At 47.5% G+C, this 11,064-nt stretch overlaps 2 protein-coding genes and 1 long non-coding RNA gene across 7 annotated transcripts in view; 2 read left to right on the top strand and 1 right to left on the bottom strand.

Annotated features, from left to right (window-relative positions):
• Window positions 1-2,370: 2,370 nt before the first annotated feature.
• Window positions 2,371-3,548, top strand: LOC126983272 (neurotrophin 1-like). Its single transcript, XM_050835918.1, has 2 exons — window positions 2,371-2,475; window positions 2,586-3,548. Exons 1-2 carry the CDS (start codon window positions 2,461-2,463, stop codon window positions 3,246-3,248), a joined length of 678 nt encoding a protein of 225 aa, XP_050691875.1. The 5' UTR covers window positions 2,371-2,460; the 3' UTR covers window positions 3,249-3,548.
• Window positions 3,549-3,701: 153 nt separating this feature from the next.
• Window positions 3,702-7,033, bottom strand: LOC126983129 (uncharacterized). Its single transcript, XR_007735512.1, has 3 exons — window positions 6,889-7,033; window positions 4,918-5,079; window positions 3,702-4,058 (listed from the first exon to the last, which is right to left on the bottom strand). It is a non-coding gene; the product is annotated as an uncharacterized LOC126983129 (long non-coding RNA).
• A 490-nt stretch (window positions 7,034-7,523) lies between these two features.
• The window catches only part of LOC126983256 (E3 ubiquitin-protein ligase Nedd-4-like), a 33,316-nt gene continuing 29,775 nt past the window's right edge, over window positions 7,524-11,064 (top strand). For all 5 annotated transcript variants that reach the window (XM_050835898.1, XM_050835901.1, XM_050835900.1 and 2 more), the window contains exon 1: window positions 7,524-7,693. In XM_050835898.1, coding sequence (XP_050691855.1) covers window positions 7,637-7,693 — 57 coding nt within the window. In that variant the 5' untranslated portion in view covers window positions 7,524-7,636. The remainder of the gene's footprint in view (window positions 7,694-11,064) is intronic.

Raw genomic sequence — 11,064 nt, 5'->3', positions numbered from 1 at the left:
AGGCTTGGCTGGATCGTCTACATAAGGCTTGGCTGGATCGTCTACATAAGGCTTGGCTGGATCGTCTACATAAGGCTTGGCTGGATCGTCTACATAAGGCTTGGCTGGATCGTCTACATAAGGCTTGGCTGAATCGTCTACATAAGGCTTGGCTGGATCGTCTACATAAGGCTTGGCTGAATCGTCTACATAAGGCTTGGCTGGATCGTCTACATAAGGCTTGGCTGGATCGTCTACATAAGGCTTGGCTGGATCGTCTACATAAGGCTTGGCTGGATCGTCTACATAAGGCTTGGCTGGATCGTCTACATAAGGCTTGGCTGGATCGTCTACATAAGGCTTGGCTGGATCGTCTACATAAGGCTTGGCTGGATCGTCTACATAAGGCTTGGCTGGATCGTCTACATAAGGCTTGGCTGGATCGTCTACATAAGGCTTGGCTGGATCGTCTACATAAGGCTTGGCTGGATCAAATCTGCACAAGGCTTGGCTGGGTCGTCTACATAAGGCTTGGCTGGATCGTCTACATAAGGCTTGGCTGGATCGTCTACATAAGGCTTGGCTGGATCGTCTACATAAGGCTTGGCTGGCTCGTCGACATAAGGCTTGGCTGAATCGTCTACATAAGGCTTGGCTGGATCGTCTACATAAGGCTTGGCTGGATCGTCTACATAAGGCTTGGCTGGATCGTCTACATAAGGCTTGGCTGGATCGTCCACATAAGGCTTGGCTGGATCGTCTACATAAGGCTTGGCTGGATCGTCTACATAAGGCTTGGCTGGATCGTCTACATAAGGCTTGGCTGGATCGTCTACATAAGGCTTGGCTGGATCGTCTACATAAGGCTTGGCTGGATCGTCTACATAAGGCTTGGCTGGATCGTCTACATAAGGCTTGGGTGGATCGTCTACATAAGGCTTGGCTGGGTCGTCTACATAAGGCTTGGCTGGATCGTCTACATAAGGCTTGGGTGGATCGTCTACATAAGGCTTGGCTGGATCGTCTACATAAGGCTTGGCTGGATCGTCTACATAAGGCTTGGCTGGATCGTCTACATAAGGCTTGGGTGGATCGTCTACATAAGGCTTGGCTGGATCGTCTACATAAGGCTTGGCTGGATCGTCTACATAAGGCTTGTCTCGTCTACATAAGGCTTGGCTGGATCGTCTACATAAGGCTTGGCTGGATCGTCTACATAAGGCTTGGCTGGATCGTCTACATAAGGCTTGGCTGGATCGTCTACATAAGGCTTGGCTGGATCGTCTACATAAGGCTTGGCTGGATCGTCTACATAAGGCTTGGCTGGATCGTCTACATAAGGCTTGGCTGGATCGTCTACATAAGGCTTGGCTGGATCGTCTACATAAGGCTTGGCTGGATCGTCTACATAAGGCTTGGCTGGATCGTCTACATAAGGCTTGGCTGGATCGTCTACATAAGGCTTGGCTGGGTCGTCTACATAAGGCTTGGCTGGATCAAATCTGCACAAGGCTTGGCTGGATTAAGAAACGACTGCCTGGAACACAATGGACTTCACGCAAACTTGGCATCGATATCAGCAGGGTTTTTTTTTTTTTTTTTTTTTTTTTTTTTTACAGCAAAGGAGACAGCACAAAGGCACACAAAAAGAGAAAACCATAAAAAAAGCCCGCTAAACGATAAAAAAGCCCGCAAATAATAAAAAAAAAAGCTCGCTGGGTTTCTGGGTTGACAGTACGCTTGGCAAGAAAACAAGTGTGATCCTTTCTGTTGCTTTTCCCATATCGTTTTTTCCTCCAAATGGATGGTAAATATGGCGAGTTTGTTTCGCTTTATTTTCTTCTTCTTTCTCTTTTTACTGCTTATCGTGCTCTTGCCTCTGTTATTTTTTGTCCTGTTGTGGTCTTGTGTCTCGGTGTTATACTGTTACCTCGTGTGCTCTCCTCCATCCTGTTGTTCTTACTGGTGGTGATGGTGGCGATAGTGACCATGCTGATGATGATGATTATGATGATGAAACAAGAAAAAACAAAAGACCAAAGAAATAAAGAGAAAATGACGATATGGAGGAAGAATATTCTTGTATATAATACCAAATCGCTAGTGATCTAGGGAAATATTTTCTCGTTCTACGTATTTTTTCCTGAATATTTCGAGTGAGCGTGATTTTGTTGGCTTCTCCCTTCCCATCTCTCTGCTCCTGGCGGCCTCCTGCCGGGGAGGGGCTGACGGGCCGCCGCGAGGAATCTTCCCCCCCCTCCCCGCACCCTGCCGTGCGCCTCGCCCTTCACCGCCTCCTCTGTTTGTGCTCTCACGCCTCGAAGACTTTCTTGTTGCGTCACGTCACCGCCATTAAGCTCTTGAAGAAATAAATAATGGCGGAGATATATTTAGCTCCATACAGCTGTGACGTCAGCGGAGGTATATAAAGAGGGCGTCTGTTGACTGCAGTGTCAGTGCAACTCTCGCTTCAGCCTCAAGATGGCTTTTATCTTGGTAACGTTCGACGAAGAGGATCAGAACTGTTATATAAAATGTATTTTCTTCCCTGCTGATCACCAGTCAGCAGAGGCCTATCACGACTAACATCTTTTTCTCTCTTCCAGTCGGTATTTCTGGCGTGCGCCGCCGTCGCTCTCGGCTCGGCCAGCCATCCCCCCCAGACCTACGGCCCCCCGCCGTCCCACAACGCCGGCTACTGCGACCCCACGACCCCGCCCGCCTGTGCCCACGGCGGTGACGTCTCCTTCTGCCTCGAGGACCCCGAGTACCCCGAGTACGAGATCAAGGGTGCCATCAGCGCCGACAAGCTCTTCGGCAAGAAGTACGCCGACGTGGCCGACCAGTCCGCCGACGACCTCGTTGAACACCTGACCAAATACCAGGAGGAGGCCTTCGACTACTCCTACTACACCGGCGCCTCCACCGGGTACTCGCCCTACGACGTGACCCACTGGACGGGCCCCGAGGGATACATCTGTCCCTCCAAAGTGGGCTACGCCCGCCCCAGGCGCGCCCGCAACGTGGAGGGCAAGTGGCGCGTCATCGTCAACGACGTCGAGTACTACACGCAGACAGCGCGCATGGAGTACTGTCTGTTCCCTCAGGCCGCCTGCCGCGCCCTGGCCCCCTGCTTCAAGAGTAAGTGCGTGCAGAAGTACGTCTACCACCGCCTCCTCTCCTTCGACCCCTGCGACCCCTACAAGGGCCTCTTCATCGACATCTACAAGCTGCCCTCCGCCTGCTCCTGCCACATCCCCACCCACTAGTGGGCGCCGCCCCGCACCAGCAGGCAGGCTGGCAGGCCGGCCGCGGCCGAGAGAGGCCCGGCGGCCACGACACAAGTACCGACACGCCCTGTAACCTTCCCCCGGCGATCAGGAGAAGCCCCGAGATGACCTGAGAACTGCTTTCTTCACGTGCCACGCCGCCACCACCGCCGGCCCTCACGACTCCCGGGACGCTCCCAGCGCCGCCCTCCCACGCCTCCTTTCACCCGCTCTTCCTTCCTTCCTCTGAGCCGAGCTGACGCGAGAGTTGTATTATTCATTAAAAACAAAAAAATCCCATTTGTGAAAACTTTAATTTCCTGCAACCTTCCAGTATAACTTTCCTTCTGTTCCACGACTGCAAACATTTTTGAGAAAATAGTCTCGCGCGCCCTGTGGGTGCGTCGCAGCTTACGGGGTAGGGTTTTTTTTTTTTTTTTTTTGGGGGGGGGGGCTGCCGATGGCACCGTAAGCTTTATTGGATGACTCCAGCCCAGTAGTGGCACAGGCGAATTTTACTCCTAGTGGCTGCTGTGGTGCCTGCCTCTTCCCTGGCCCATGCTGCCCCCGGTGCTCCACTTGAACGAAGTCGCCGAAGTCAGGGTTGAGTGAAGGTTCGGGCAGCATGTGGGTACTCTTCCACCACTCGGCGATGGTTGAAACTTGTCAGCGTCCTTGGTGGGACTCAAACCTTAGGTCCTCGGACTCGCCACGCCCCCACCCTGACCACTCGACCACTGCGGCGGCGCCCCTGCAGGTCCTGGGCATCCGTATTGACCTTAACAAGAACTAATGCTACACATTCCGTCACTGCAATACACAAAATTGACTCAATATTTAATAACGTAAAAAGAAAGGGTGTCAAGTATATAATCCAAGAGGCAGGGCGAGTATAATTATAAACAAGGGTAGTTGATTCCTCGGTTTTCATTATGAATACATTGCGCACGTAGAAAAAAAATAAGAAAACGATACAGGTGTAAGGAACATTTAATTCCTTGCTCGCCTCTCCGGGGCGAGGTTGTGGTGAAGCGGGTACGATGGCTGAGGCGAGTGTCCAGTGCGTCTCGCCGGGCACCGCCTGCGACGCATATGGCGGCGCGGCGGTCAACCAGCACCCACGGAAGGGAAACTTGAGGGGCCGCTCACTCCCCGACTTTCTCTTCAAGTAATCAAATGTTGGCACACCCCAGACCACGGTGACGATTCCCTCATCATATCAATAAGCGCGTTTCTCCGGAGATTGGATGTTTGACCTTGAGGCTCAGAGAGAGAGAGAGAGAGAGAGAGAGAGAGAGAGAGAGAGAGAGAGAGAGAGAATGTGTAGATAGATATATAGATAGATATAAACAAAAGATCTGTGTGCGACTGGACCCCACCCTATCAATACGCATTTTCTCAGAAGAAGCGATCACTGACCTTTGTGTTCGCGATCATGATGTGTGCGTCGAAGAAAAAAATTAAAGGTTGCCACCGTAAATACACTTAAAAGCTACGGATGTCACCTTCACACATTTCAAGGCATACAACCCGTGTTAGCGAGGTGACTTTCCTTATGTGACAGTACCCATAAACCTCTAAAGGACCCGCCCCTCCTCCCCTCCACAGCCATATCTCAGCCTCTGCCAACTTGGGAACTTTCCGTATCAGGTAGTGTCAAAGTATTTACCTTTAAAGGGCCCACGAGTCACCGCTCGTCACGTGCCCTGGCTGCCGCCCGCCATCAGTATGCAGAGCGGCGGTTCGGAACAGATTGGAGGTGTGAGGCTGCACTAGGTAACCCGTTCCACCGCCAGGAGCACGCCATCCCCGCATTCCACCTCATGCGCCTCTGTTAAAAGCAGGACGGAGCGAGGAGCATTGAGCAATGAGCACCCGTGTTAGGGGTTGAGGGGGGGAAGGTGTAGCAAGAGTTTTGTCACTTCTGGGGGCTCTGAGGATTTAGGAATTAATCAAACATCGTATTTCAAAGACTACGTATCTCCCGTCACATTAATTGGTATAAGTTATCTCTGGAGGACAGTCATTACAGTTAGTTTTCGTCGGGTTACCAGAAATGGGCCGGACCGCTGACCCTTCACACCTTACCATGCCTCCGCACACGATCACTTACCATGGATCCTTAGACTTCGACACGCACTTGCCTTGCCTCGACTATCAAGCCTTTCTCGTAATCCCTGAAAACACTCATGCTCTGGGCCTCACCACCTCCCGAACGCCTCTCCTACCCTCTTGAAGCACTCGTGGCGTTCTTGAAACACACGCATTATTTTTTCCATATGGCTCCTGCGACAGTCTTTTTTTTATTATCTCACCATAAAGCAGTCAACTTTTTGCATTGGAGTTTTCCCAAAAGTTAATCAGCTCGAAATATTTACCTAAGAATGTTCTCGTGTAGGCTACCTAAATTTTGTGATATATTTGTTAATCCATTATTGAAATATTTTAAAGGACGGCAGACAAACAGACGAACAGCAACGAAAACATTATCTCCTAAGTTGTTTTTATATTTTATTTACTTGGTAGCCGAGGGCGAGAGGTGCAGCGCCTTCAGAATACGGAACAAGAGGTTTATGATTATTAGCACAAGGAGGCCGGAGCTAGACGGTCTACACTCTACACTCTACACTATTCATTAGATGCCTAGCCATGACAAGACTGCCTATCTACCTTACCTATCAACCAACTTACCCCCTTTACCTACCTGTGCTGTGTTTGCCTACCTGCCTACCAACCTACCCCCCTTACCTACCTATGCTGTGTCTGCCTACCTACCTACCTTCCTACGGTCCTACCCATCTGTATTGTGTTTGCCGTCCGGGAATGCCTGTGTGTGTGTGTGTGTGTGTGTGTGTGTCGATCTCTCATTCTTTCTTAGTAGTAGTAGTACAGTAAACAGTTCACCCGCGTCCTGACAACCTTTCATTGATTGTCTCAACCTTCTCGCTGCTTCCTGGCGCTGGAACCATTGATGCGCACCTGCTGACCTATGCTAGCTAGTGGCTCTGCATTCCTCGCGTTGAAAAGCCAGGAGTTCCGATTTGTCTATTACCACGCATCTTTAAAGTTAAGGAGGATGAGGAGGAGACGAGCCATGTTACGAAGAAATAGGGCATCATTATTTCTACCTGAGGTAATTACGTCATGTTAGCCTGGTATGCAATAGGTAGATATTTTTGTGGTCTCCGTGGGTAAATGGGTTGATCCGTGTGTTTCTTGCCGTCTGTTCGTGCTGGATGTTTATTGTAAATCCCACTGTGCTATATTTGTCATGTGTTTACGCAGTACCTTGACATAAAGGCCAAAATATTGTTTATCGTCTGTTTACACGGGATAAAATATAGACGCCAAAATGCCAGGGACACACTGGAGGCCTTCCCTGTAGTACTCGATCCCATGTCGCTCACCAAGACACGGACCAAAAAAAAAACTGAATTCATAGCTCACTCAGGACACCAGGAAATGTGAGTGAGTGATAGTTTATTGTTAAGGAAGTATCCGCCTATTGACTATAAGCTACAAATCCTGATTAACGTAAAACCTGAAATTATGGCTCAGGTGAAGATTGGATTAACGCGCCTATATTTAGTCTCCTGCTTAACCACCTGTTCTTCTGTTGTCAGGTATGTATTCTACTAACCTTTAAACCTTCCGGAAAATCTTTGGAAAGAGTTTGCAAATCAAAACAAGTGTGAGAATATCCATGAAATACGTGGGGGAACCTTCGCGGCCGCGGGCTGCCGTTCACAGCGTCCCGCGGCAGCCCAAACCCGCGGCCACCACCGCTGACACTGACAGCCTAAAGCCCAATAAGCTGTCACCTACGACCTCCGTTAGGGGCACTGAAGGGCACGTGAATATACATGAATGTCCTAACAAGGGGTTTCGCCTCTTAGACAACAAATAATTATTATGACAACAGAAGAGTAGGTACTTAAATTGGTGAAGCAGGAAGCGAGATAAGGGCTCGTTAATATAACCACTCATATGCATAGTTTACTCTGGGTATTGAGAGTCACCCAAAAATCCCTACCATTGTATCTTTATAGTTTCATGGTGCTACCTACACATGTATTAATTACCAGTTGTATAATCACATTCTGCCCTGCCTGGGGGTTGGGATGGCAAGTTCCTCCCTTCTCCCTTGTTATTTCCCCGCAACACTAAACTATCAATCACCCATAGCAAGAAACCCCAGCGCTGAGTACAGTTATTAGGTAAGGCAACACCGTCTCCCGTGAGCCCGGCGAGTGGGATCCGCGAGGGAGTTGGATCCCCTGTCCGTCCCCGTCCCCGCGCCTGTAGTGTGTGTGTGTGTGTGTGTCGCCCTCACGCAAGATCAGCGCCAGGATCACGTCTGCCGCACAGGAGGCCCAGCTGATGGAGGGATGGCTCAGACTGGACGCGTGCTAGGCTATGTACCCATGACCGAGTTTGACGGGCAGGTGAGGCGGCCAGGTGTGCCAGCGGGGGCCAGGTGACCTACTTGCCCTGCCCCCTGCCACCCTTCCCTTCATTGCCTCCTCGGGGTGTGCTGTTTTGGGGGCTGTGGTGCTGGTGGTGCTGTTTCCCTGGTGCTGGGAGGTGCTTGGGCGTGCTGGGTATCCTGGGGGGGCTACCTGAGGGCTGGGTCATGTTGGGGCGTATGTTGGAAAGGTTGACGTGTGTTGTCTTGGGTTTTTTCACCTCCGTGTCCTTCACTCGGGTTGTTTTGCTTGTCTGTCAGCTCATCTTCCTCCCCCGGTGGTGTGTGGGTGGGGAAAGAGGGTATAGGGTTGGGTTTTCGTCCATTTTCCCTTCCTTTGTTATTTCCTGGTTCACATCTTGGGGTTTGTTTATTGGGTCTAGGCTCTGTGTGTGTGTGTGTGTGTGTGTGTGTGTGTGTGTGTGTGTGTGTGCAGCAAATTAGCTTGTCAAGTGTATCCTCAAAAGCAAGGGAAGGTGTTGTTGTAGAGAAGAAATACCTTGATTTGTTATTGTTAGTCTTCACTGGCTGTCTTAATATTCTTATTGAACAGTATTCTGAACATTGTTGAGGCTTATAGAGTAGAGCCGCACCCACCTGACAGCGCCAGACACACCAGAAGGAAAAGCAAGTGGCCAAGTGCCGATGTGAGATGTGTCAGTCAGATTGCAGTAATAATTCAGGGCAAAGAATAAGAAATAGTCCCTCAAGAAAATTGAAAAGCTCCGTGAAGAAATACGGGCAAAGAAAATACTACAGGAGAATACTAATAATAAATCTACCTGGAGGAAAGATGTAGAGAGGTGGAAAAGGAGAGGAAATTTGACAGAGGAGTGGAATGAGATGGAGATCAAGGGTATTGAAAGGAAAATTGAAAGGAATGGACAAGACAATTGGCAGGAGAGAATAAATGGAAAAATCATGATTAAAGTGACACAGGAGAAAGCAGAAGCCAGAGGGAGTGACATGGCTTACAGGAGACTTTGGGGATCTTGTTATTGTTAATAGCAAGAACTGGAACTCAGAAGGTGAATGGCAGGAAAAAGGACGGGGAAAACCAGAGCTGTAGCTGCAAGACAGGAGAGAAAGAAACGGTGGAATATCTAATTGTAGAATGCAGCAATTATGAGATACTTATAGAGAGGGGAGTTAAGAGCTTCAGTGGTGACAGTAACAGGCAAAGAGGAATGAGATAGGAGGCTAGAGGAGGATAACGTTGCAGTCTGTATGGTGTTAGGGGTGTATGGAAACAGAAAGAACTGTAAAACTAACAAAAGTGTTCCTAACACAGTGCTGTGAGAAAAGGGCACAAGTGCTTGAATATATCCATGGAAAAGGACTGAAAATTAGTGATTCAAGCAAAAATGTTATGGAAATTATAGTGCGATAGTGTATTACAGGGAAATTATTTAATGCCACCGAAAAGCAAAGTGTGTAAATAAACAGAAGAGAGTATCCAGCAGAGGAGGACAGTGAAGCGATACAAAGTGATACAGGTCAAAAGAAGAGGATAGGGATAGAAGTATGGAAAGTAAGGAAGAGCTTACACGTATACATTTGTCATGTGAATAGAGGTGAAACCTAATCTCACCATCAGCATTATAATACTGGGGGACAGGCTTGGCTGTACATTCTCCTCAAAAAGTGTAATGTAATGGATAAGTGAGTGGTGGTTTAGTGCATACAGGCAGACTCGTATCTGTGGTTATAATAATCTTCATAAATTGTCTCATCCTAAAGGAATATGTAGCCAGTCAGTGTTTAGAAGCTCAGTACCGGTATAGCAGGTCAGAAGTGTTCTGTTCTCTTTTCCTGTTCCTGCTCTTAACCAATTCTACCTAGAAGATACAGTATATACATTAGTTGGATTATTTTGTTAGGGTTATCCGACACTGTAATTAAACCTTCCATAAAGATCACTAAAGTACTCAAATTCAGGAAGGCTTACTTATGGTATCGCAAAGCTTGATGGTAAAGTGAATATAGAATCGCCGCAAAGTTATATATTTCTTTGCGTGAAGGTGACCTGTCAAGGGGAATGTTGTGCTCTGCTTTGTGAACTCTTGTCTTGCTATGAAAGATAATGAGTCTATGGTAGCCATAAATCTGTCTGATATGTCATTGCAAGTGCAGTCTGCTTATCAGATATGGTGTTTGTCACTCTGGGATCAATGTTTACTCTGCTGAGGTAAATTTCATGGCTTACACACCCACATTTGATAAGGCTTTCCTAGAGGTTGTTGATGTTTCCACGGGTAATTTTATGAGCCTAGTGATAGTGTGACAAGACTTCTGCATTGCTAACATGAAAACACTCATTTATACCCCGCTAATCTCATTTGTGGCCTTGGAACTATTTCTTGTGAGAGCCAAAAGCATCTGAGAATATGTACCCAGGCATCATTTGAAGGATGAAACTATTTTTTTTCCCGATACATGTATATTTGATATCCTTTAGGGAAATATAAAGACTACCTGGGCCGAAGCGCAGAAACTAACCAAACCCACCTGCCTAATCTAACCTACCTGGGAATGGTAACTAATCACTGATATAGTAACTGGCCAAAGAATTAAAAAATAACTATCCATTTCTTCCTAACCTAACTTTGATAGTAAACTGTTGCTGCTTAACCTTTTTAATTCACATGTACATTTTTGGTAAATTCTGGTGATACGTTGACATGGCACTGCACACTGAGCTAAAAATAAAAGGAAAACTGAGAGTAATGACTGAGTGGGACTGCCCAACTGCTTGATATATTAGGTTTGCTTTTCATTCACTTGATATCCATTTTCAATTAGTTATCATAATCTCCCTTTCCTTGGTGGCAAGTAAAAGCATGCAATTTTGTGTGTATTGTGTGTCAATCAATCATACTTAACCCACAAATTTACTGTTCTTTGTAGCCTTTCCCACCACTACCGACTTTATTATTGTTAGGAATGAGAAGTGAAACATATTAAGTCAAATAGCAAAGAAATAATAAAAGATGATTTCTCCAAAGCCAGGTAGCTGAGATCATACAGCTCTGCCAGGGCTACAAGGGAGCACTGCTTCTCTCACCTAGAAGTCATCGTCAGCCAGGATTACACTCTGTCCTTCAAACTAAATTTCTGGACATCGTTTCCACATATAGTTATCTTTAATTTGTACGATTAACTTCCTTTTCTTCCATTGTCTCTGGCCAGTAGATCCTCCAACCTTTTCTAGTCCCCTTCCTGCCTTAACCCGGTAGCAGCGGGGATCATGTTTCTTAACGGTCCCTCTAAGCGAGAAAAATGAGAAAAAATCATCTCACACAAACCATTTCATACTATATATCAAAGCATTTGTGATCAGTTCATGCATCA

The sequence above is a fragment of the Eriocheir sinensis genome, chromosome 53 (genome assembly GCF_024679095.1).
Source record: "Eriocheir sinensis breed Jianghai 21 chromosome 53, ASM2467909v1, whole genome shotgun sequence".
NCBI classification, from domain to species: Eukaryota; Metazoa; Arthropoda; class Malacostraca; order Decapoda; family Varunidae; genus Eriocheir; species Eriocheir sinensis.
The sequence above is the reverse complement of the archived record's forward strand: the minus strand, read 5'-3'. Positions and strand labels throughout refer to the sequence as shown.